The 25,625-nt window shown below is 49.1% G+C and overlaps 9 protein-coding genes across 9 annotated transcripts; 4 read left to right on the top strand and 5 right to left on the bottom strand.

Moving 5' to 3' along the window:
- Window positions 1–378: 378 nt before the first annotated feature.
- On the top strand, window positions 379–1,389 carry KY384_001671 (uncharacterized protein; the record flags this gene model as incomplete). Its single annotated transcript, XM_044810201.1, has 3 exons — window positions 379–709; window positions 752–972; window positions 1,060–1,389. 3 exons carry the CDS (start codon window positions 379–381, stop codon window positions 1,387–1,389), a joined length of 882 nt encoding a protein of 293 aa, XP_044673213.1.
- Window positions 1,390–2,888: 1,499 nt separating this feature from the next.
- KY384_001672 (uncharacterized protein) lies at window positions 2,889–4,499 on the bottom strand (the record flags this gene model as incomplete). The annotated part of the gene is made up of 1 exon (XM_044810202.1): window positions 2,889–4,499. One exon carries the CDS (start codon window positions 4,497–4,499, stop codon window positions 2,889–2,891), a length of 1,611 nt encoding a protein of 536 aa, XP_044673214.1.
- Window positions 4,500–5,211: 712 nt separating this feature from the next.
- On the bottom strand, window positions 5,212–7,398 carry KY384_001673 (uncharacterized protein; the record flags this gene model as incomplete). The annotated part of the gene is made up of 1 exon (XM_044810203.1): window positions 5,212–7,398. The coding sequence occupies one exon, from the start codon at window positions 7,396–7,398 to the stop codon at window positions 5,212–5,214; it is 2,187 nt and encodes a 728-aa protein (XP_044673215.1).
- Window positions 7,399–9,173: 1,775 nt separating this feature from the next.
- On the bottom strand, window positions 9,174–11,762 carry KY384_001674 (uncharacterized protein; the record flags this gene model as incomplete). Its single annotated transcript, XM_044810204.1, has 1 exon — window positions 9,174–11,762. One exon carries the CDS (start codon window positions 11,760–11,762, stop codon window positions 9,174–9,176), a length of 2,589 nt encoding a protein of 862 aa, XP_044673216.1.
- Window positions 11,763–12,790: 1,028 nt separating this feature from the next.
- On the bottom strand, window positions 12,791–13,131 carry KY384_001675 (uncharacterized protein; the record flags this gene model as incomplete). Its single annotated transcript, XM_044810205.1, has 2 exons — window positions 12,791–13,009; window positions 13,066–13,131. 2 exons carry the CDS (start codon window positions 13,129–13,131, stop codon window positions 12,791–12,793), a joined length of 285 nt encoding a protein of 94 aa, XP_044673217.1.
- Window positions 13,132–14,959: 1,828 nt separating this feature from the next.
- On the bottom strand, window positions 14,960–16,127 carry KY384_001676 (uncharacterized protein; the record flags this gene model as incomplete). Its single annotated transcript, XM_044810206.1, has 3 exons — window positions 14,960–15,508; window positions 15,572–15,824; window positions 15,880–16,127. 3 exons carry the CDS (start codon window positions 16,125–16,127, stop codon window positions 14,960–14,962), a joined length of 1,050 nt encoding a protein of 349 aa, XP_044673218.1.
- Window positions 16,128–17,288: 1,161 nt separating this feature from the next.
- On the top strand, window positions 17,289–18,633 carry KY384_001677 (uncharacterized protein; the record flags this gene model as incomplete). Its single annotated transcript, XM_044810207.1, has 3 exons — window positions 17,289–17,409; window positions 17,454–17,581; window positions 17,629–18,633. 3 exons carry the CDS (start codon window positions 17,289–17,291, stop codon window positions 18,631–18,633), a joined length of 1,254 nt encoding a protein of 417 aa, XP_044673219.1.
- A 475-nt stretch (window positions 18,634–19,108) lies between these two features.
- LAD1 (L-arabinitol 4-dehydrogenase) lies at window positions 19,109–21,025 on the top strand (the record flags this gene model as incomplete). The annotated part of the gene is made up of 3 exons (XM_044810208.1): window positions 19,109–19,179; window positions 19,574–19,948; window positions 20,080–21,025. The coding sequence occupies 3 exons, from the start codon at window positions 19,109–19,111 to the stop codon at window positions 21,023–21,025; spliced, it is 1,392 nt and encodes a 463-aa protein (XP_044673220.1).
- A 1,726-nt stretch (window positions 21,026–22,751) lies between these two features.
- On the top strand, window positions 22,752–23,437 carry KY384_001679 (uncharacterized protein; the record flags this gene model as incomplete). Its single annotated transcript, XM_044810209.1, has 2 exons — window positions 22,752–22,991; window positions 23,087–23,437. The coding sequence occupies 2 exons, from the start codon at window positions 22,752–22,754 to the stop codon at window positions 23,435–23,437; spliced, it is 591 nt and encodes a 196-aa protein (XP_044673221.1).
- Window positions 23,438–25,625: the final 2,188 nt, after the last annotated feature.

Consider the following 25,625-nt stretch of genomic DNA (forward strand, 5'->3'; position numbering starts at 1 on the left):
TGCCGATCCAGATCGCTTGCAACCCGTATGGGTACTGGAGGTTTTGTCAAGGACTTGCCACCAAGCAAGCAGAGTTAACGGCTATACCGCCAGTCATAATGCCCTCGATATAGAATTGCAAGAGGAGAGAAGATCAAAATGATGGGAAAAATGGGGGGAAATTTCAGTGAGGCAACGCTAAACAAATTTGGTGGTGGCTGTGTGCTGTCGCCGCATTAGCGCTGTTCAGCTCCTCACGCAAGGCAGACTAGGCACTCCCAACCTTTCTCGCCCATCATTCCGTCATCTCATTCATGCAGACATCATATTTCCACCTTTGACTAAACGTGAAAGAGTCATGACATGTCCCCGCGAGGACGCAGAGATGTGGACATCGAAATGGCGGATACTGTACTAGAAGCAGGCCGGCCGCCAGAAAAGCTGGTGGGGTATCCTACTTTCGCGGACTTCATTGCCAGAGACAAAGATGCCGCCATTTATCGAAAATTTGAGTCTTTGAGTGCTCGAAACCTTTTATACCAACAAAGTGAACTACAAGAGCTTGAAGGACAACTTGAGAACCTAGATCGCGAGGATAGTAAAAATATCGATGACCAGGAAGCTCGCCAGGCTGCTGTGAGTTGGGAACACTTTGCGAAGAATACGAATGTAAGGGCGCGAAAGCGAAGAGGGTTGCAGTCCAAGATTAGGATGAAGCTGAAACAATATCGTACGTAAATCCATCTTCAAAAGAAATGGCTGACCAGTATAGACGAAGCGTTGCTTCGCGAGAATCAAGTTCTCGCGTTGAGTACCCCACGGAAACGCGTCTTGAGAGACTTTCGTAGATCTTTCAAACCTGGCAATATTCCAAGCCTCTGGGGCCGAGATGAACAGCTCTTTGATGATGAACGCGATTTGGTGGCATTGGCGCCAATTGATACCGACCGGTTGAATCTTTTCCTGAAGAGTTACTTTGGATTTCTATTCAAGGTATGTTGCCCTTCAAGTCGACGAACAAATTTTGGCAGCTTGAAGCTGGGTCATTGCAGGAGCTTTCTGTAACTCACACTGCGACAGGAAAGAGACATTAGAACGAAGCCCAACGCCGACGGGCTATACTATTTCCCAGAGCGTCGAGTACAGTACGCCGGCCTCGTGATAACGACGATCCTGAGCGCGATTCTCCTCATTGGCGCTATCGTATGCCTCCTCTACACATCTGAAAAGAGCCTAGGTCTTTGCGTTGGGATGCTCGTTTTGTTCACCTGTCTTTTTGCTGCCGTCGTCGGCCTTCTCACCAATGCTAAACGCGCAGAGATCTTCATGTCGACAGCTGCTTACGCTGCAGTTTTGGTAGTCTTCATTGGCAATATTAATGTTACTCAAGGCACCTATCATGATGGATGAGATATGCCAATTATTCTAGGATACAGATACATAGATCACAGTAGGGAACAAACTCTCTAGCTACCTTCCCAAAGCTGAAATGGGGTTTGAAGAGCCTCATCGAGGTTGAGGATGACGAACATGTAGAAATATCGACATCATTACCGCAGAATACGGAGACTCTCATCAGACTCGACGCCGTTATACAGAGTGTAGAATTCTTTGTGCACCTCTGTAAGACTATGTTCCTATCACGCGTCTACACAGGGCAACAAGCTCCCCTTTCAGCAGATGAGCTCATGCGTATCAGACGGGCACTTCTGCGATTCCAATTCTATACACAGCTTTTCCACCAAGCAGAGGCCACTGATACCATTGTAACAGACCGAGACTGGGACAAGCGGCTCAAACACGAGCATTGTTTCTGGACATGATTCCTCACCGTCGAAGCGGAGGAAACCAAATGCATCTGTTTTCTCTTCTACAATATCCTGACATACATGCGCGATCCAGACCCATCCGCAACGACAACGTCCCATATCTACAACTCGCACCTCCCGCTCGAGGTGAAAGCATCGCAGCGACGCCTTCCCTTGCTCCATGACTCTACACCAGCGCTTCTCCATCGCTTCTGGCCAGGAGCTACGCGGAAAGGTTCCTACTCTACGCAGTTGCGGGCATGAAAACAGTCGATCCACATAAGTATAACTATTTTCTATCGGTTTACGAGTTCAGAAATGCGGAGCGGCCGAAAGCAAGGAGGTATACGCCATCAGATGCTCGCCGAGAGCAAAATTTCGGGGTCGAAAGGTTTTTTCGCCTGCAAAGGATTATCCTGTGACAATACCGCAGGATAGGTCATGGCGGAGGCTCATTGGGTATTGCTCCAGGGATGACGAGAGGGTGGATTTCCTTTAAAAGCGTAGAAGGTAGGTAGGGTGATGATGTTGATACGCAGCGACTGGAAAACGATTGAGTTGAGCTCGGTCGGAATTCTTTACTTTAGCGATCATTTAGTCACGTAGCTCGAGTATTGCAAGATCATTGACCTTGACGGACGGTAAGGGATCTCTGCTCGAAATGTGCCGGGAGGAACCATCTCATTAAAGATGTGTTCCGTTACTATTTTAGCTAGCTCGTAATCGTTTGGCTACGCAGTCGCACCACACACGATTCGTCAGCCAGAATGGGTGTCAAAGTGAAGAAAGGTAGCTTTTGCACAATTTTCCATGTGTCCTTTATCCCAGGGTTCAGGTCCAGGTCCAGAATCCAGGATCGACGTAGCAATGTGCAAGACCAACCACTCAGTGCTACTGGTACTACACAGATCCTGGTCGTTGCAGAAGGCATAGAAATGCCAGTACCGCGTGGGACCAGTGCCCAGTTGTCTGTGCCAATCTTGACTCCCATCCACTGGGACGCGATATCTTCACCGTTCGCATAAACACCAGAATTGTACTGTGAGTGTTTTAGAGAAATTTCTTGATAGTACATTAGGATGAAGGTGATATATTCCAGAATCAGCGATTGATCGACGCTAGTGATCCCTCTCGATCTGTCGATTGGTATATGGCTGTGCATTCCAGCATTTTATGAACAATTGGCCAGAGATCAAATTTCAGCTTCTTAAGCTTGGTTCTCATTTGCTCTGCCACTTCCTTCACGGATGCCATTTGCTTCACCATCCAACGACGGCCGCACTCGATCGAGCACGATAGTATTTGGATCAAAGGCTCATGAGTGACTATGCCATTACCAGCAATGGAGTCCACACTCATGAGAGAAAATTCATGCTTGACCTTACATAGACTGAGGAATTCGTTCACAAATCCTCCTGCCCTTTGCAAGGAGTCGACTGTTGGTATCAGGAAACTCAATTTCTGAATGCAGAAGAGTTCAAGATTTATGTAACGCTCATCGATAGCGGCGATGTACGACGGCTGCTCAAGTCTTGAACCACCAAAGGGGCTCATCGGATCCTCGATCTCATCGTACCAACGAAGCCAAGATTCTGCCGGGTATTGAGCATGAGGATTATCGATCGTCAAAGCTTCTTCAATCCCACATAGCGCAAGAGCTTCGCCAGAGGACAAAGCAAGCATAGCAAGAATCCACTTACACTGGTCTTCAGTCCTCCTTGGACAGAAATAGATTAACTGGAGACCAACTATGTTCATCGAGATGCTTATTTTGTCGCTTTCGATTGTACTCCCGAGCTTCATATTATCAGAGAATTGACACAAGAGTGATTTTTCTCCTCGGTCAGCTTCGTCATAGAAGGATCGAGTCAGGAAATCATAGCTTTCGACATTATAGTATTTGTCTTCCAAGCCTGACTCGGTCCTGAAATCGACTGTAGCGCTGTAAAAGTCCTCCAGAGATTGGGTAGTCATTCTATATGTGCCTTTGGGTGTCGGTAGGATGAATATCAAAGCCGTGCTGACTTGCAGCTCATGGGAACACCAAGCCCTCCGGAACCATCTAGCCGACAAAATACGAAATAGCACCAAAGTTGCTTGTTCCTTCGCATGCTTGTTGAGGTCGTCAAACAGATCTTGTGTGTCTCGACTTTTGTCATTCAGAAGACCGTGAAGTATTACCTCCTCGGATGAGGAAACGATGATATCTTCCAAGACTGCCACGACCACCCGGGCGCTTTTGTAAATTAAATCCATTTCCCCAATAGCGTGTCGCTTTTCCGATTCACATTCTTGGTCAATGCATAATTGATCAATCCAGATTCCTTCCTCCAAAGACAGACGCTCCGCTCGAAGTGCTGAAAGCATCGAGGGGGCTATTGGCCAGGGTTTCTGGTGTCTACCGAGGCCTTGATGGGGCTCCCATGTGCCGTCATGCCAACAGTAACTCAATGCGATGAAAGATCTGGTCGTGTTACCAAAGGGATGTTGATTGAGCACAGGAAGATCAAAAAGTAGACGGAAGGGGGCTTTGGCTCCTCCAAACTCCCTGATAGCGAAATCGCGGGAGAGCAAGGGTTGAAATGAATTCAATTGAGCAAGCGCACGCTGAGATCTTTTGATACAATGCCCTGAATCCTTGATCGCTTCTTCAAAGAGGAAATTTTTGTCTGGCTCGCTTACCTGTACAAGGCCTAGTGCTGAGGAGGCCATTGTATTCTGAGCCAGACGAGTATGGCGTAGGAAACGGTTCGAACGGTCCCAGTTTGAAGCTTTAAAGGGACTGCTTGTAGCAGAATTAATAGTTTAGCAGTCCGTTTGGAGGTGCAATTGGATCGCTAAAGGTTGAACTGATTTGACTAACAATTCACCAAGCCTTCCAATATGCGTTTGACCAATTAATACAAAAAATGGCAAAATCTTATCTCCAAGACTTATTTCCTGGCGTTGGATGAACAGGAATTAGAAATATCTGAACTATTGATTATATTACTTGGTTTTGAGCCTCATCCTGGACCGCCGGTAACTGAATTGACCCTTGAATGGGACCAATTTATAGCAAAACCAAGTAGTCGATTTGGTAAAATCGCTGACGGTCCAGTAAACCGTTGCCTGCGCGGAGGGTAATAGAACAATGCGCAGTAAGTTCTAAAGGATCAAAAGTAGATGCTGCGCGTTGCTTCCAGTCCAACAAAGTGCAACTAGCTTCATCTCGAATTTGTCTCGCGTGGTGATTAACGAGGGCATTACAATCAGGTAGGCAGCAGGATTTGTGAAGCTTTGAGGTATCGGAGATATTTTTCTCCGTGGCCCTCGAGACTCCCTTAGTGTGAACAATATTCAGACTGGCGAAACCCTGTCCAATAGGTCGAGAGAGTGTTCTTTTGCACATCCTGAACGTTGACGACTTACCGAAGGAATAATTTCAGTTCATATAGATCATCTGAGGAGCAAAGCTATCAAAGTCCATACCCTCGCCATCCATTATGCCGTGGATATAAGCATCGCCAATCAATTTGGTAGTTTCCTTGCCCTGAACATGTCGAGTGGGTGGATTCGGTCTCAAAACAAATGGAACAGACGATCCCAGGATGAGGGCAATCGTGTCTCCAGGCTGAGTAAGAGACGGAACGAGCCCCATGTATCCTCTCTGTGTTATCGCAAATCTTCGACATCCACAGGCGGCTATAGCCTGGAAGTAGAAGGTCGACACAGCGCTCCTGCGGACGTCCTCATCGCTGTCCATCAGCAGGCTACGCTGGCCCATAGGTATAACGTCGTCAACTGAGGAAGGTATGGCAAGGCGGTAACTTTCCTTCGGGTTGGTGATAGGACTCGGGCGACTCGGATCGCTGTCCCCGAAATTGGCATCAAGCAGGTCATTTGCAATGATGGTCCTCGCAAAGGCATCGTCAATGTCTATGTAATCGGGGTGCAGCTGATTCTTTGTGATACCTGAAGATACCAGAGCTCTGGCACCTAGGTGCCATTCCAGAAGAACTCGAGTCCGAGATTTGTGCTCTGATCTGTTTCTATCGGGATCGAAGCTTGGCGTGACTTGTGCTATAATATCGATCTGATCTCCTTCCATACCTAGGACACGCTGATGATTTCTGTCCGAGCGCGATGACAGTTCCATGTAAGAAACACTATCGGCAGTTGCATGGTAGGAAACATTCTCTGTCCTGCCAAACCGAATGAAATTATTTTCCTCCCTGCGTGGTGCCCAGTCCGGTACCCATGATGGTAATTCTTTGAGCTCGGGAGCTCTGCCTTCCATTCCAGCTAGATCAATAATTTGTGCTGCATACCCATATTGTGCAAGATGAGCAGCAAAATTACAGTAGACTGATTCTGTGGAGAGCGTGTAATCGGCTTGAAATAATGTTTCATCCGTTTTTTCCTTCATATTTGGACGTGCATAGGCAAGCCCAAGGACAGCAATAATCTTGTCGCGAGGGTCAGAAGCATGAAAATCACGGGTCCTAGTCATAGCTTCCAGTAAGGAGAGGGGTTGCCGGCCGTTGTGGTATTCGTGGCGCAAACGTCGAAGCTTGGTGGCGTTCATGAGTGAGACGGACATCGTGGAATCCAGTGAGGGATCTCGCATGATAAAGATCAAAGGGCTCACGCCGAGTTGCTTTATAGTCTCGAGCGAGGTATTGATCTTTTGCCATCTGAAACTAAACGGTCCAAATCTTATTGTCGCATTTCGAGCTACGACAATCTCTTGGACAACCCATGCGCGAGAGAACCAGGGCGAAGCAAGCACTCGAATATAGAGCTGCCAAACGAGATCTTCCTGTCTCGGGAAGTCGTATTCTTCGAAAAGCTGCTCTCCGGTTAACGGTGGGCCCAATCCCGCTTTGGCCTTTTCTGTTTCGATTTCATGAGCCATATCCAGCTTCGATAAGAGTACGAAGCCTGGAAGCCATGACCTGTCAACGTGACCCAAGTCAACATTGACATTGACCGCTTGACTGTAGATTCGATGCATAAGCCTGACTTGCTCGTTTCGCTCAATCAAATCTGCCTGATTGATACAGAGTGCATCCACCCAGAGGAGGCTCTCCTTATGTCCTTCATAATCCTCTCTGTACCGCTTAAGCGCGTCGTGCAAATTGCTTGTGACGGCCATCATTTTGCCATTGCAAACAATCTTGTGATCAAAGTATGGGGCTCCCCAGCAGTAAGAGAGCGCGGCATAGCTTGTAACATCGTCAAGACAAGCATCTATAATTTCGCACTCGAGGACATCTTTCTTGAAGTTTGCGGGCTTAATTATCAACAAGCGGATCCTGGCTTTTGTCGATTCGATGCTCGTATACTGGAAGCTTTCGAAATTTTGAGCTGCTAGCCAAGCCTCATCATGACAGACAGTATCGGGAGCTAAGAGCTTTGGCTGTGTCCTGGGCTTGAATCCACTCATCTCATGGATCCAATAATACTGTTTCAGCGGCTCGTGAAGGCTGGGTTGACCATCACAGCTTGCATCGCAGTCTTCGTGTATGGGGCAGTCCGATTGTACAATGCTTAATTCAAGGAGCTTTGGATAGATCTCGGAGAAGGAGACCCCAGTTTCATCTAGGGGCCGTTTGAAGAACGATGGCATACTCAAAGCGCCAAAATACTAGAAGGGTTTTGCGTCCTAGAAGCGTGCGATATGATAATGTTATCGCATATATGGTTTGCGCACTTCAGTGTCCCTTTTTAAAAGACGAGAGAAATCGACTAAGTCGAATTGCACATCTTAAAGGATGCACTGTTAAGGCTGAGCTGAGGTCGATCATGTAGATCCTGTAGGCACCAGTATGGCATCGAAGGCGATCCATTCGCTCGCTTGGAGCTGAAAGTACGACGTGAGCGGCGAAGCCTGTTCGCGGCTTGATACTGCGCCTTGTAAGAGTGTGTGCATTTGTTGTTGCACAAACTGTACGCGTCTGTTAAAAAGCGGCCTCGGAGAACGAACCAGGGTCTGGTGTCCGTGTGAGCCCATATCTTTGAACTTGAAAAAGCAATTCTGAGAATGCCGAATAGAAGTTCTGAAGGACTCAAGAAGTATCATTCAGCTTGCACCAAATGACAACGACCGAGATATATGATACAGCTTTCTATTGCTGCTTCTCGTTCGAAACCGATCGCGGCCTTCAACTTTTGAGATCACGTCGAAGTAGGACAATATAAAGTCGCTATCAATTTGCAAAACGCGCAATCCTCTCGTGACGGGAAGTGAGAGTGGGCCAATCTATGGACGACTGAATGGAAACATAGAAACGTAATGATGCGCGTTAAATGGTGAGGAGCAATCCCTGTCGATTTAATTCTCACGTTTTCTGCAGCCCCTGGGCTTTTGCAGACTTGGCCCTCAATGTAAGCGACTGCGCTCGAATTCTCTAAGTCCACTCGCTTACTCCATCAAAACAAAGCATCAAACAAGATAAAGTGCATGTTACTATCTTCAAGCCCAAGCAAAGTATAGAAAGAGGGTCCGGCAGCCTGATCCTTTTGTGGACAGAGATGAGCGCCAAGCATTTCGGATCGGACCAACCTTCCTCCGGTACTGATTTTCGGAGCATTCATCTTCAAATCAAAAGACCAAATACCTTGCATATCCAAGTCACAATCCTCCCCTAGAGCGCGCCACATCATCAGCTTACGACCTCTCATATACTTCCATACGAAAGACCAGCATGTCCTTCCTCTTCGGTGGCGGCCGCCCGCAACTCTCCTCGGAGCAAAAAATTTCAAATGCAGAGACAGAGCTGGAGATCATGTCGGATATGTACTCGCGGTAAGTCTTCCTCCCCGTGACCTCCCCTTCCACCAATCCTCTTCATCAACTCCACTGCCCGCTCGCTACAGCTGCGATATCGCTGACTCAATGAACAAATCACAGGCTCCAACAATCCTGCACAGCGAAGTGCATACCCTCCGAATACCGCGAAGGCGAATTAAATAAAGGGGAGAGCGTGTGTTTGGATAGATGTGTCAGCAAGTTTTTTGAGATCAATATGAAGGTTTCGGAGAAGATGCAGGGGGAGGCTGCTCAGCGGCAGGGCGGCGGAGGTGGAGGTGGTGGGGGTGGGGGAATGTTTGGGATGTGAGAGTGCGGTGGGAGTGGTGATGAGGAGAGATAATAGAGAGTCGGACGGAGAAGGAGCAGGAGGGGAAAGGGAGGGATTGGAGAATATGTCAGGATATTGCATAGAAGGAACGGTAGACGAAGGGGAGACGGGACACATTGAAGAAGTGTTTGTCCTATTGCATCCATGGGCATTATAAGGTGGGGCTTTGTACAAATATACATCGAATTTCAACTCTACAGAAGTGGGACGCGCCAGTAATGCAGTGCCTTGGGTATCATAATGCATATGGCTCAAGCGCCACTCAAAGAACTCCAAGCCCCATTACTGTCCGCAACATGGACGGCTTTTGCGGAGGCGTCTCATCCAGCTCCGCAGCCCTGGCTTCGAGCTGCAGTATCTGTCTCTCAAACTCATCTACACCATCTTCTGCGTCCTCGACTTTCGACTGTAAAGCTTGCAGCTCATACTCGAGCTTGGCTTCCAGAATCTCGATGTCTTTCATCCCGTCCGTCAACGCACCCTTCTTTTCAGTCATCAAAGCCTCGATGGATTTATGCAAACTATGGTTTTCGTTCACCTTTTGATGGTAAAATTCGTCTATCTTGGATTGTGTCTTGCCGCTTTGTTCGTCGTACGACTCGAGGAGGCCTATTTTGGACTCGATCCAATTTGATTCTTGGTTCTTGAGATTATACAACTTGTCATCCATGCGTCGATCCCTTAGTATGGCAAGAAGTTCATGGGCTAGTAGAGCATCAGGATCCATACTTTCGTCGTCGTCGTCACCACTCAAATCGTGAGCAAGGACGTCAGACATAATCGAGAAAGACATCCGACGGGGATAACGGCGCTCCCAATGCTTGCCGGCTGCTTTCCTGAAGAGTGTGGACATACTCCTTGTTGCTCGCAATCCGGGCAATTTGGAGGCAGCCCAATCAAAGCTTTCCATGTTGTCTACTGCCTGCATGTCATCAACAGTCATGGTTCCGTCCCGATCGGGCATTTTCGGTCGGTGCGCTCTATCTCTGAAAGTAATGCCATCGGCCTGATTAAGAAGTTTGACGTAATTCTCATTCACCTCACTGTCGTCATTCGTGATCGGATTATCGACGCTAGAGCTTGACAGACTGTAGGAAGCAGCGGAACCGTCTCCATAAACTGACTTCTGCAGCCTAGTCTTCGACTGACTGTCCCCCATCATTCGACTGTCTCGGGGGGATGATCTTTGCGAGCCAGAACGACTTTGGCTACCGGAGTCAAACTCTGGTTTCCTGCTGTTGTTTGTGTCAAAAATGTCGTCTCGAGCCTGCTCTAAGCTATCTCGCGGGGTCATCAATCTTGAGCTTTGGCTATCAAAAGCATCCGCGTCCTTGGACATTCTATGATGATGTCCTCGTCTTGCTACTGCATCACGGATCTTGCCCAAGCCGCTTCTAGAATCATGCTTACCAGCGATATTCCTTGCCGCAGCCTTCCTCAATGACTGTGGCTGAACGTGATCAAGACTTGTTTGTGAACCATGTGATGTCATGTACAAACGGTCTGACAATGTCTGCCGCACGGAGATATCATCATCAACGGATCCTCGCTTTTTGCTACTGACCCAACCTCCGCCTTGTTCATCGCCATTGAAGACGAGGTCGTCGCCAAGGCCAGTCAGCAAGTCTGTCTCATGCTTGCGCGGCTTGCCATGCCAAAGCCACTTGAAACGTTCCCCATAACCTAGCTTGATGAATTCGTCGATGTCGAAGGTCTCGATGTCGACGATACTTGCACCTTCTCTGCCGTCAATCAGGTCTCTACCCTTGCCGCTCAGCTCGGCGACCGTTGATTTGACGACACGTGGGACAGCTCGTCCTTCAGAATTAGCTGCTTTGGCTGTCACTTTATGCAAACGATCGAGAGTCCGATGATCGAGCCTGCGCGTCCGTTCCAATTTCTGCGACTTTTGAAAATATGAGATCGCTCGCTTTTTGGTGGCGATTATATCGAAGACATCTTTGGCTACCGGAGCGCCATACGAATGTAGTCGACCTCTAGCACCCATAAGAAGCCCAAGTAACGCTGCGACCGTCGTAGGCCCAAGTATACCATCAGTAGCATCTATATCAAAAAAGTCTGCTCCAATGTCTGCCCACCAATCACTGATCTTTTCCTCTGTAACGTCACAGAGCAGTCCATCTGCATACTCCGCAGGAAGCTTTCCAAAGATCATGAGCGCAGCCTGACATAATTTGACTAGTTCTACCACCGATGGAGCGATTGGTATCTGCTCGCTCGTATGATATAGCTCCCTGAATTTTGCTTGGGTAGCCCCGATCGGAGGCGAGAGGTTCAATCCAGCACGGCCAGTACATCCCAGACGCTTCAGATCTTCATTGAGAACGAAAGCTTCTCTGTGACTCCTCAGGTCGCCGTCTGGGATTGCGACCACGGTCAGAGCTGAAGGGAAGGAACTCAAATTTGTAACCATCATCGTCCCTAAAGGTGTCTCTTTCGCCCGTGCATGATACCTTCTGACAGCTTTTATGTAGACTCGGAGTCTTGGGGACCACATCTCTTCATCTGCAGGTACGCTTAAGACATAGCATACAACCGAATGTTGTTCCTGTCCTGTGTACGTGACTATCACGAATGTCGGATGTTTTCTGGAGCATGCCCATTGCTCAACCGCGTAGAGCTCGTACCCATGTAGCCGCTCTCTGTATACCAAGCTTTTGGTCGATGGATCTTTGTTCAGGTATCTGAAAGCTACAGGATCGGCAAGGACAATTCGATGATGGGAAGGTTTGGCTTCAGGACTGGCTTGACCATTTTGAGGCTGCAGTGTCTTGTCCTGTCGCAGAGGTCCACTTCCCGCATTTTTCTGACTGAAGGATTCGAAGTCCATCCCATCACATCTTCTGGCACGAGCTGCTCATTCTCATTTGCCCCCTAGTAAAAGAGTATGGCGGCAAATGTAATGAAAATCTCCATCTGGTCTCGATCGAAGGCCCGCAAGATGATGAGGAGAGGGTTGAAAAAGAATTAATCCTCAGGCCCCGTGGATATCCTCCGTAAAAAGCTTGCGATTGTCGCGTCCGGAACAAAATTTCTCGGGAAAACCTCGGCGCCTTCCTCCGCAAAGCTTTTGCCACTCGTAGCTTTACTCAATCTAGTCTTATTTTATATCACAAGCCTAAAGCCTGATATTTTCGGATATTGCTAAGCTCTAGTCTTGTTACTCTCTAAGACAACTAGATTACAGTATGCAATACAGCGTACATTCATGCAAGTGCGGAGAAGAAGGTTGTGTCACGGCTGCCAAACGTGTCGCTCGCCACTCGGTACACTAATATGCTTTACTTGCAGAATCAGTCACGGACGGCCGATCACAAGAATGGCCGATCATGCGGTCACTGAGACTCACTGCGTGCCTGAGGACTCCCTTGGTCAACATCTGGCGTCTCCAAGGTACTGGATTCTGATTGCATCCAGTCGTCCACTCCCACCGTAGGGTGGTGATTAGCTGACGTCTAGGATTGCTCCTGACCTGTGACTTCCCAAGCCACCCAGGTATCCTTCATTCTAAGACCGTACGACCGGTCCATACTAGGTGCCGTCTGTCATTGGTCGAGGCGGAAGGTATATCTTACGCCATGTTGAGCACGATCGATGTCGAACTTCGCTTCGGATTGCTTTATTCAAAATACGTAAGTGAAAGTTCATGATTCACGTGTGTGCGATCGACGACTCAATATCACCTGTCCGATTTCTACTTATATACCGTGTGCTAGAAATAGTAGAATATTGACATGGCTAATTACGCAGGGTGAGCGAGAAACCCAGAGTCCTTCGAATTCTTTCTCCATATAGCCACGCTAGTAGTATCTAATCGACCGAGAATAAGACTGCTGGATCCCTGGCAAACCTTGTACGTTACTCGTACTCGATCGTAAAATTGTTGGAGGAATCGATCGTGACGATAGCGGTCGCCTTGCCCTGTCCTTCTCCGGAGCTGAAATGAATCTCTCCGGGATTCAAGGAGCCGGTACCAATATCGACCGCACTGCTCTGTACATACGATGTATCGGCAACATAGTATTTAGCTACCGGATTGAATTTGTAACTCATGCCTGGTTCAGCTGGGAACTGCGCCTATAGTCGATTCAAATGATCCAGCAACAATCACAATGTTCCAGGGAGCCACTTACCGAGACTATGGGCACAATCTGGCCGTTTTTGTCGAGCTGACCCTGGCCAGAGGTAGTTTTCACCATGTGTGAACGAGCCGTCAGTATTAATTTCGAAGCTGCCAGGCGTTTGATTATCTCCGGTATCAGGCAGGAACTCAGCGGCGCCCTGTTTGACAGCCATGGGAAACTTGCCCAGGAGCGAACGCTGTTACTTTGGAAAGCCAACTTGCCGCAATGGTTGGATTTACTTACTGCCTGGGTGGTCGACGGTAGCTATCTTTGCCACTTTACCCTCGCCTCCTTGAACTACGATGCCCGGGCCAAGATTTTGTGGGGCTGTTCCCGTCCCTGGATTCAATATCAGCATGTCTTTTCAACCCTGCTTGTCAGGTTGGTGGAATTTACATGCGTAGATATGATCATCGGTTTGGATGTCATACCAACCTCCGTCGGGGACGAAAGCTGAAAGCCAGACGTGGTCGAAGAAGCTCCCTGTAGTGGTAGAGGTCACGGGCGCTGTTATGAAGAATGCAAATTCGCTGTCCGCGCCGGACTCATTGCTCAATTTGATGAATCGTGGAATAGGTATATTGATTGATGAGTGATCTCTAGTCTTGGGCGATGCTGCTTTGATACAGTCAGTGGAAAGCTATCAGGCTTGCGATGGTTAAAGGCAATCTTTACCAGGTTGGCTTGTTCTAGACCTTGACGGAGGACTAGTGGTTTTTGAGCTGCCTGTTTTGGCCGCACTAACAGTCACACCGCGATCTGCATATGCAATTGTTCCACAGATGTGGGGAATTTCTGGTTTAGCCTGGTGGACTAGGCTGGTGCAGCAAGCATCAGCTCTCAAGAAACCGTTGTGGCTGGCTTGGGCTAGGGATCTGCAGAAAGCTGTTATTAGGCTCAGAGGTCCGAACCACCTGTCACGCTCAGGTCTAGGCCATAAAATTATCATCATTGACGGCCTGCCATCTGATTACAAGGTCTCGATTGTAGCCCCACTTCAAAGCTTTAAAAAGTTCGAACGAATGGGCGTACCACACGGCCGCAAAAGACCAGCAAACAGTGTAAATCTCTTTCCACTTCACCGAAAAGCTTTGAGACCATGTCGCCGGTTGGCATCAAGTTCTTCAGGTGTGTCAACAATGGTGTTGGCATCATTATATATCCCCAGCTCGGCAGCACCGACAATCCCCAGCAAAATGTCATTTGGGACGGACGGGATGTTAGAGTATAATGATGTATTACATTATATTAGATATGTATCTTCTATCTAGCTGTAGGAAGACTTATATATGTAGGTCCAAAATACCGTTGGGGTACGGTATCCACTTGGAGTGGAGTAGGTGGAGTATCACGTTTGCGCCTCACTCAACAATACGGGATGCCTCAGGGCTCCAAAGCCTGACCGCTGTCGGTAAGTGCTACTGTGTAATGGCATTCATGTTGGAGCAGAGGTGGGTGCAAGAATCTCTTTTCAACCCGTAATTGTGTTGAATGAACACTCAGAAGTGCATATACCATACCATATTGCTGGTCTATTATTTTCAAGCGACAAATGCAAGAGCCTATTTCAAGGGGCGACGACACGCTTTGCAAAGAGCTAGCAATGCACATCGGAAAGAATTGGTCATATGACGTAGGTAATGCCAGCAAGCTGACAGTTTTCATTGATGGTAGATTTACCAGTGTCTATTTCACATCTATTGCAAACCACTTGAGTCATAATTCCGTCCTCTATTGAATCTCACGTCATCTCAATATTCACCTTGCTATCATTTGAAGCTGGCTTGTGTCCAAGTCAAATGCATGTTTGGTTCAACTTCCGTTTCTTATAGTCATCGTCCGTCTGAGACGAGACGTCAATTGCTTTATGGTAACGCAAAAGCGTATGCGCTAAGTTGATACCTTAGTTTGTGAGGGTGAACATCATTTCATACTCGCCTGTATTTCTCTCGTCACTTGGGCTTTCCTTTGCGCTGTAATTTTTCCAGATCTTGATTGAGTCCACTCGTTTGTCACCGAATTGATCTGGATGGTCTTTCAAAAGGTAAACAACGCCAACGCCATGGGCGGTCCCTGTCAAAGCGAAATAGGCCTCATCGTTTCTAGAAAAGTCGATACCCGGCCAATCCGTGTTGAGCCATCTAGGATTTTGGCCGCGGTCATGTCTCTTAGCTGCCCCATTTATGATGTCCTGGGTGGCATCCGTGAGAATTCCAGCCCTTACGACGTATTTGAGGTTCTTGGTATTGGCCTCAGCAATATGAGTGGCCACAATTCCCACAATGGACGACCATTTTTCCACAAGGGGCATTCGCTGATAGTACGGTACATCGGGGATAGCACTATTCGCTGCATGATCCTTCGTCACAGCGTGGGGGGCGAAATTGGAGTTCGCTAGTATCATTCGACCGTCGAAGCTGTACCTATTTATGTATTCCCCATTCGTCGCTGGCTGCATGAAGTTTCAGTATCAGTATAGTGACGTCACAAAGTAAATGAATGGTCTACCACTGACAATGTTCTCGAATTGGCAATTGGAGAATGGTTGATTCTGCTTGTTTACAATGTCGGCCATCTCGTCGCCGTCCACTCCCAATTCACTGAAGATTGACGTCCATGGTGCATCACCAAACAACAATTGACTGAGGGGATCTGATCCATAGGACCATCCATTAGCTTCAAGATCGTCGAGTTTATTCAGTGGAGTTTGTTTTGTTTGCCCATCCAACAAGTCGAGCTTTTTGCGACCATTTGCGACGGAATCATCCCTGCAAAAAGCGTATTCTATGTCAACCGGGTCATGATATTCTTGAGTAGGCTTACCAGTAGTCTCGCTTTTCCAAAACATGGGCGGAAAGCGTGAGATTTCCATCGGGAATTCCAAAACGAATCCCAACCTTTGCGATCGGATTCACGATCTCTGACGAGATGGGAGAGACTGCACGGGATTTGAGGCTCTTTGAGCCCGTTGAGAGGCTATCCTGGGTCACAACAAACGGAGACAGCAGTAGAGCAAGGATGCCAATAGCTAGAACCCAGCGGAAGGAGTGCTTGTGGAGGCTTAGAGCCATGACGTTAAGTGCCATTGTGCTCTGGATTGAGTGTATAAAGGAGTGGGTAGGAGTAAATTGTAGCAAAAAGAACTAGGAGATGAAGGATGAAGGAAGAAAGAAGGGGGGAATGTACTGCTTAAGTGTTTCTCAGTGGATCTGTTTAAAATGGGGGGGGAGTGTAAGGGTCGAAGGAAATGAGGAATAGGACGGCTAGTCTCGCGAATAAACACTCAAAGTGTTAGCAACCAGTTCTATACCAACACTTCAATCTTGGTTTCTTATACACGGCCACTAACTAATTCCTAATCTGTCAGACTCGGCTATTCGTTCGCTCTTGGACTATCGATTTTAGCTATAACACTTGAGCAATTACCATCTTCATGTACTTACCTATGAACTGCAGGCATAGCCCCGGTGAGTTGCTAGTACAGCTGGCAATTATATCATTGTCAGAAATGAGAAAGAAACAATGCTTAGACTATCTAGCTCCTGGTCAGCTGCTCTTGCAAGCCTAGCTCTAAAGTGGCAACTAGTATTGCACCAGTCCTTCACTTTTAGACGAGTCTCTCAGACCGCCAGCTTCCCAGTGCTAGCGAAAATACCGGTATTACACTCTGCAATCTCCGACGTCACTCACTATACACTTGAGCATTGACCCTCTCTGCATAGTCTTCCACAGCATATAGACATACACATAGAAGATCACTAGTACGATCATTATCAAACCCACCGTCAGAGTCAGTGAGATCCGCATTAGCTCATAACTTTCACACGCCATGACCCTTTTGACCTTGAGACAGGTGATTGGGTAAGGAGCTTCTCGACACATAGTTCCTAATACTCTAGCCCCCTTCTACAGTTGTAACAGCTATTAGAGTATAATAGTATATTACACTATATTAAATATATATCTTCTAGAGCCATGCCAAGCCGGGTAGGGCTGGGCTAGGCCCAATTGGGAGATCAGACTGATCTGAGCTTAAGCTACGACCCGTGCTACTCGTCACCTCCCCAATTCATCCGCCGCACGACGATATTCATCCATTAAGCCAGGTCGATTTGTGTGTTGTATATTTATTTTACAAAGTCATGGACGCTAGGGTTCAATCTTCAACTCTTCTGTTCGTTTGGCCGTGAATTCGCCTTTATTGATAGCTATCTCAGCTCGAGATCGCCACAATGGACGCGTTGATAAAAGAGCAAGAGAAGCTGTCTACCAGCGCCAATCTCTCGAATAGCATAAGGGAAATACAGAATATCATTGATCAGCTACACAATGCGCGGAACCAAATAGTAGACGGTAATGCTGCCCAAATGTTGTACGCTTAAGGCTCATCCGTTTAGATCCTACGAGTGCATCCGTGACGTTGGCACGGCTGCAGAACCCAATCAAGCAAGGCTTCGAGAATGCTACCAGTGAGGTCAAAAAAGTATACAAAGGCCACAATCAGTATCAAAAGGTCCTGGATCTGGTATGAGCTCAACCCAGTCACTTACTCCCTTGACTAAATCAATGCAGAAATTCAAAGACAAACCCTCTCCTAGCGCTGACAGTGATGCCTTATCTGCCGAGCCCGGACACATAAATGGCGCTATATCGATGCACTTCCTTCGCGAAGGACAATTCAGTGTGGCATCCCAGCTCTTGATTGATATTCAGAATCAATATTTGCAGAACCGGCAAGAGCAGCACATGGAAATTGACTCCGGAGACACTCAAGCCGAGCTTGATAAACTTCTTGGGATCGGGCCTTTGAAATCGGAGGACCTTCGCAGGTCGTTTGGGAACATGTATCACATTGTCCATGAAATGAGACACAACCGCAATCTCCTGCCAGCGATCGACTGGGCGCGAGAGAATAGTGAGAGGCTTGAGTTACGTGGTAGCCACCTGGAATTCGAGCTCTGTCAATTACAATTCATCTATCTCTTCACTGGCGGCGCCGAGCCTTCAGGTGCCACTAAGTCCCAGGAAGGCCGCTTCAACGCGCTCGCGTATGCGCGAAGTCATTTCTCCCACTTTCAATCACGCTACTTGCATGAGATCTCTAGTCTCGCGACCCTGATGGCTTACCACACCAACCTTGCCACGTCACCCTACAGGAAGATGTACTTCGATAATCTCACGTGGGAGTATCTTGGAGAAAATTTTACAAAAGAGTTTTGCAGCCTGCTAGGCTTATCCGCTGAATCACCGCTATACGTAGCAGCCACAGCGGGTGCAATCGCTCTGCCTATGGTATTGAAGATGAAAAATGTCATGCTGGCGAAGCGTGCGGAATGGACGACTGCCCAGGAACTTCCGCACGAAGTAGCTCTGCCTCAAAACTACTTGTACCACAGTATATTCGTGTGCCCGGTCAGTAAGGCGCAGACGACGGACGACAACCCACCCATGATGATGCCTTGCGGCCATGTGATTGCGCAAGATACGATGGCAACGATGAGCAGAGGGAGTAAGTTCAAGTGCCCGTACTGTCCGAACGAGAGCCGGCCAGAAGAAGCAAGAAAGCTTTTCTTCTGAATACAATGTCCTTTTATGATGGGAGCGAGCGATTCAATCTTGGTACAAGCATCTGAGCAAGGCGTTGATGGGCAGCAGCATGGGAGATGAACAGAACGAGACAAACGAGATTTATGTTATTCAACTTAGGACTGTTCCTACTTATTAAAGCTTCGTGATGAACACTAGTCATACCCATCCATGCTGGTCTTGTCTCTCGCGATACGCAAGCATACGTCGGCCACCCACACTGATCAGTGCAGGTCACCGTCATCAGGTGCGATTGCCGGAAAGCCGTCTCTTCAGCCGTCTCTCTCTCCTCGGTCTCGACTACATTTCTCCAAGCTACTCTCACGACAGAAATGACGACGAAAATACGCAAGACAAATAGCTTCACAGATCCGGAGACGTAATGCAGCAGTCTAGGCACAGCATGGCAATTCGATCTTGGTGCGGCGGAACGATCTCGAGCAAGCTGGGTAGATGCGCCCCAATCATGGAGCTCGAAAAGGGTGGTACAGAACAGCTTGAAGGTTATGTCGCGCATGTGCGGGTGAGTTGTGTGGGGTGAAAGCTGTCTCAAGGTACCCACATTTCCCAAAGGCAAAAAAGGGCCTACAAATACAACAAAAACCCTCATCTCATGCTTTTCTGACCTTCAGCCTCTACCTTCGAATTCTTCCATTCTCCAGTACCTGAGCAGAGCTTCAACGGAAGAGGCGCACCGTTGCTCGACCCTTCCCCCACGGAGCCCTGATCGCTGGGAACGTCATCAGGATGTCCCGCAGGCTAAGCTTACCCCACAGTGGGGCACGTCTTGGGCAGCTCTTGGGATCTACGCAACGTCCACGATTCCTGTACGCCCCATTACCCTCTGAATCACAAGATAGCAATCTTCTCTTCACTCAATTGGAGAGCACAAACCCCCAGGCTAGACTAACAATCAATTGATCTTAAACAGACCCGCCCTCGCAACGACTGGCGCGCCTCTCCGTTACTGCTCGAGCTGCGTCTACCCCGCCAGCTCCCACTCCTCCTTCAACAACACCAAAGCTGCCTCTCCGAGCAAGAAGACTACATACCCGCCAGCCTCAACGCTGACGCTTCCACGTAGTAGTCCACCACCAACGAAGCTGTCGGCCGCAGCCAAGGCAGGCATGGCCACCCACGCAGACCCCATCAGCGCCCTCTCAAAGCCCAATGTCGGTGTCTTCACTGATCCTGAACATAAGCTATGGGTGTCCGAGTCGGGCCCAAGTCTAGATGAGGTGAAGAGTGGGGCGAGCCTGAAAGAGGGCGAAGTCACTGTTGGCATCAAATCGACAGGCATTTGCGGGTAAGTGCCCGTCCCTGTCATCTCACTGCACTCCAAATCGAGGTCTTCTCCCCCACGATCCAGAAATATTGCCGGACCTATATTTTGTGAAGTTGAAAGAGTTGAACAAACCACTGACCACCCCTTCCTAGATCCGACATCCACTTCTGGAAAGCCGGCGCAATCGGCCCCATGATTGTCGAGAACAACCACATTCTCGGTCACGAATCCGCCGGCGTAATCCTCGCCAAACATCCCTCTGTCACCAAACTCGACATCGGCGACCGCGTCGCTATCGAGCCCGACCTGATTTGCTACAACTGCGAACCCTGCCTTACAGGCCGCTATAACGGCTGCCTCAACATGCGCTTCCTCTCAACGCCCCCCGTCGACGGCCTCCTCCGCCGCTACGTAAACCACCCTGCCGTCTGGTGCCATAAAATTGGTGACATGTCCTTCGAGAACGGCGCGATGCTTGAACCGCTATCCGTAGCGCTCGCCGGCATCGCGAGGGCGCAAATTGCCCTCGGTGACCCAGTGCTGATCTGCGGTGCTGGCCCAATCGGGCTAATCACACTTCAGTGTGTGGCAGCCGCGGGGGCCGAACCCATCGTCATCACCGACATCGAAGAAAGCAGACTCGAAGTCGCGCGGCAGCTCTGCCCCCGTGTCCGCGGCGTCAAAGTCGCCCCTGGCGCCTCGGTCGAGGAGGCCGCGAAAACTATCACGGACGCCGCTGGCTTGCAGCCGAAGGTCGCGCTTGAGTGCACGGGCGTCGAGTCTAGCGTTAATGCTGCCATCTACTCTGTGAAGTTCGGGGGGAAGGTGTTTGTGATTGGGGTGGGGAAACCGAATATGAGTGTGCCGTTTATGAGGTTGAGTACGCAGGAGATAGATCTGCAGTTTCAATACCGGTATGCGAATACGTGGCCCAGAGCTATTAGGCTGCTTGAGAGTGGGGTGCTGGATTTGGGGAAGTTGGTCACGCATAGGTTTGATCTTGAGGATGCGGTGAAGGCGTTTGAGACCGCGGCGGATGTGAAGAGTGGGGCTATCAAGGTGCAGATACAGAGTGAGGTTGATAGTACGGCTTGGTAGGGGGATTACTGGTGACGTGAAATGGAGAGGGAATTGGAAGGTCGGAATGGTGGATTATGGATAAGGAAGAAAGGGGGAGGTTCTGGTACAGGAATCGAGGGCTGGAGAGGGATCAAATGTGCGGGATGGAGAAATGAGCATGCGGGATGATGGATGAATGAGAGATATACATGCATACATGCAAGAAGCCATTTTACAGCTAGATACTCAAATGCTATGATCTTGGAAAGGCCTGATTTTAGGCTTCCCCCCACCCCTCCCCTCTTTCCTATTAAATTCAAAGAATCTTTTCTATTAAACTCAAAGAACAAACCACCCCAGTAAGCGAAGCGAGTGAATCAAGAATTCGCTGCTCGTGCACAAAACTCCTCAACAGCTTTTTCCCAACATAATTAACAGTCTTCATAAGTTATCGGACTAAGACAACGAAATGCGTTTGATCTCCCATCCGCAGGGCAAAGCAGAGGATTGCAGTGCTACCCCTCACCCCCTCGGCACTTCCACTTTTCACACGTAATGAACGAAGTACTGGGCAAGTAAGTCGGCAATTCGAGCTGTATCCAGGAGATTCACTTCCTGAACCCTCATCCAAACGGCAAGGGCAAGGGCAAGGAGAAGAAGGGGGTGGGGGATGATGAGTGCTAGGACTCGTTGAGGTTGGAATTGGTGATGGGCGTCGGGATGGGAGAACAGCTTGATGTTAAAATGAAGGGGAAGGTAGGGGTTTGGAAGGGGGTGAGGAGATTGTTCTGTCTGGGCTGTGTGGGCGATGAGGAAGTTCTTGATGACGCTTTCTCGATGTGGGTATCAGGGAGGGAGGGAGGGAGGGATGGGGGGAGGATAGCGAAGATGATAAGTCTGAGCGGGATGTGAGTAAAGGGAAACGCAAGATGGCCCTGTAGGATGGTGGTTGTTGCGAGCAGTCGTGATGAAGGTGCGCTTTCTGGGGTCGGGGGGAGAGGAGGGTGGATCCGCGAGGGTGGTATTCTGGAGGGGGGGATGTCACGGGTCTTTCAGTGCATCCCTTTTTCTCTGGGGTTGGGGAGTCCTCTGGCTGGTATCGAAATATTCTCTAGATTGAAGTTTGCTGCGGATGTGGTGCTCCTTCCTAGATGGAAGAGAACTTGCGGTAGGGAATATGGGATCTTATAGTGTGTGGTTGGTTATGGATTAACGAGAAGGATGACCGAGATGTAGTTTGAGGATTCGGTATGTGAGTTTATTCACGCTCTTTGCTTTTCAGCCAACGGGCTGCACAGATGCGTATTTTCTACCAAAGGAAGGAACGAGCTTTGATTGCACCCAGGAGCAAGACTCCCGTTGGAAACTCGACTTAGTTCCCCCTTCCTTAGTCGCGTCCCCCTGGTAACATGGAGCTTCGATGAGTTCGTTCCATTCGAAGTAAAATTTGAGGAGTATTCAATAGCAGCACTTTCTTGAAGATATTTTGATAAGTATAACTTTCACACGCATTCATTTACACAACACAGATCCCCATTCGGGACAGGCGAGCTTATCATCTGTTGCTCGTTCTGGTATCTTGACACTGCCACGTATCTTAAACAGCCGAGCTGTGGCAAACATCCATGCCTGCATGAATGAACTCGGAAATTGGTTTCAGGAGGACCGAGACACTAGCGAATAGTTTTTACAACAAGACACACGTCCTCAACATTGCTATAATCATCTCAACATCTTCACACAAGCATATTCCTTGTACCTAGGAATGGATCAATCTATGAGTGACAGCGTTGTCCCGTCATACCCAGAATCAGATGTCCATGTCCTCCATGAAGATGCCGAGACAGTAACACTCCAGGTCACGTGTTCCCGTACAGAATTCTTAGAAAAATCGCGGAAATTCGACGAACAAAAGGCGCCCAAGGAGGAGAAGCGAGCAGATGTTGTGGCGACGCTGCAGAAAGTCATCGAGTTCATCGATGAAGTGTGCGAGACGGAGCTTTTGGTAGTCCCTTCCCCTTCCCCACCCTTCTCAGCCCTCTCTTCTCTCTCTGCCCTTTCTGGCGTAAGTGTTGTAGAAGAACAGCTGACCGGCACCAGTTCTCCCGCCAAGTAGCCAAATTAGCCGTCCAGCTCGTGCAGCAAGACGTGCAGCAAGACGCTGAGCCTGGCCAGCAGGAAACCATATCCAGCGACTCCGTCATGACGATCTTCGATATGATCGACCGTGCCATCCCCGTCGCGAAGGTTCCGGGGAAAGATCCCAAAGAGGTCGCGGAGGGGCAGAGGGGCAAGAACGGGCTATGCAACACGGTGTGGAGAGAGGTCAAGGGGGAATTGGTGAGGGTTAAGAAGGGGAGGAAGGGTGCAGAACAGGGTGTTGTGATGAGGAAGTGGGGATATGTGTGGAGGAAGACGGAGGGGCTGGAGGGTGCACGAGCGAAACAATAGGTATCATTCTTTCATTGAAGAACTGCGTGCTTTAGAGGTATAGGAATCTTTCGAACACTTCGACATTACCAGTTCGCGGATTTGAATCGTCATTATGCAATCTTTCATGCCTGTGGAATCGCCTAGGAAAAGTCTTCATGTGGGTCAATTTTGTTTATCGAGCAGGTACATGTGCAAAAGACAAACAGGTGGGGCGCACGTGACTTGAAGAAGAGAAGAGCGAAAGCGGTGACGACGAGAATGAGGGTTGTGATTGCGCCAGATGATGCTTCTCACAAATAAAGCAAAAAGGTCATGTCTCCGTTCAGATGTTATGATTGTCACTCAGAAGACATCAGGGGATCCTTACAATATCAAACCGAGCATCAAGGTGCTTCTTGCTCTGAGAACCCCCAATCCCATACGACACAACGTACCGACCCCATTTCAAAGCGAAATACAAAATTATACTATTTTTAGCAAATGGCCAATCTGCCATATGGCCAGTCGTCCAATGCTGGACTTCGAGAATTCTGAAAGAAGGCTAGCCAGGGGCAGAACAAGGAGGCTTGGCACTCGAAATTTTCAGGTTTTGACTCTTGGCTGAATCATTTGGCAACAGCGCATGATCGCATTGGCATGGCAAGGACGAAGAACGATTCGCTGCTTGTGCCCTGGAGCTGGGAGACTCGCGTTGAAGGAGTATGGGAAGGATGGAGGGGCCGAGGGATGGTCAATCGGTGGGTGCCCACGACAAAGATGAATGGTGGGAACGGCGGGAAACAGAGGACTGGAAGGCACACACCCAAGTCAAAACCCCTGGACTTGGCGTGGCTATCTTCTGATTGAGTGACCAGCGGGTGAGAGAAACAACAGGTGAGGCTGGTCGATAGGTGAGGGTGGTGGGAACCTGAAAGACCGGGAGCCTGTTGCTTGCATCATCGCAGCTCAGGACGCTCGCCAAGGCTTTTTACCTCCCTGCCGTATCGTCAATCTCTCTGTTTGTTCCACCACAGTGCTGTTCGTCGCGGTACTTGCTGGTCTCAGACTCCGTTTGACTTTTCCCAACAACCAAAGAAATGTCTGATATGTGGAGCGTTCCAGCGGAGGGTTTTGCCGTCCAACGGAAGACACACCTCTGGGAAATTTTGGAATGCGGCCAATGATATGGTCGAGGACGTCCCGTCAGCGCTAATTAGATCCACAGCAAGGCTGGGCGAATATCACCTCATACGCTTATCAGTGGGCCCAACGCTGGACTTCGCAAACACTGAAATCAGCTAGTCAAACAAGATTCGAGGCAACAGCAGGTCCCCTTCCAGGAATCCTTCCATTCATCCTACAATCTGCGCTGGGAGCGATATGATAACGGGCAGGGTTTTCGAAGTTATGAAATTGAGAAATGCACAGCCACTCTACTCCTGCAGCTCTAGCCACAGAGAACAAGGGTCCTTATCTTGCACAGACTTCCGAGGGTCCGATCGCCCGTCACGTCACGATCGTGCCGGTACCGATTGGCGCGCCAAGGTTAAGGACGGCCCGTTAATGGTCCTTCCATTATCTCGGGGCCGGTCGCAATAATTAAGCCCTATTGTCTTTCCATCCACCTGATAAGCTTGGAGCAGTCTCCAATATCTGCTTGGACGTACCGGCCGAGGAGCTCCTAACTCGCAATTTCAGAAAATGCAAGGGACACGAGCATGGCCAAAACAAGAGATGCGCTTGGGCCAAGAGACTCCCACCGCGCTTCCAAGCCTGAACCGCTGGCAAGATAAGGCCTTGCCCAACGCGTGTCAGCAATGCACAAGGCTGAAAATAGTCACACTTGTGGATACTGGTGGAGCTCCGAGGGTGGCCGCCCGATCCATCCGATTTGACGCTTGGGAATTCCAGTTGTTGCTGCTGCAGAAAACCCCTGCAGAGCGCATCCTCCTCGCTTTCAACGGAACTTTTAGCCCCCCACACCTCAACGCCACGATAACACTCCGTGTGTGCGTTCGACTATCTGATTAGCCACTCCAACACTGTGGAACAGTCCTCGATCAGGGTAGCACCTTGACGATCGTTGCCATTCTTGTCTCAACGCTCCTGAATAGGCCTTTGTTCCTGGATCAGGCGCGCCACTTCTGGCCTAGTACTTGATTGTGCCGCATCCAACGTTCCTGCCCACTGGGCCAGACCACAGGCCGGATGACGTGTCAACCCCGTC

Source organism: Bacidia gigantensis (assembly GCF_019456465.1).
Source record: "Bacidia gigantensis strain McMullin 20006 chromosome Unknown contig_132, whole genome shotgun sequence".
NCBI classification, from domain to species: Eukaryota; Fungi; Ascomycota; class Lecanoromycetes; order Lecanorales; family Ramalinaceae; genus Bacidia; species Bacidia gigantensis.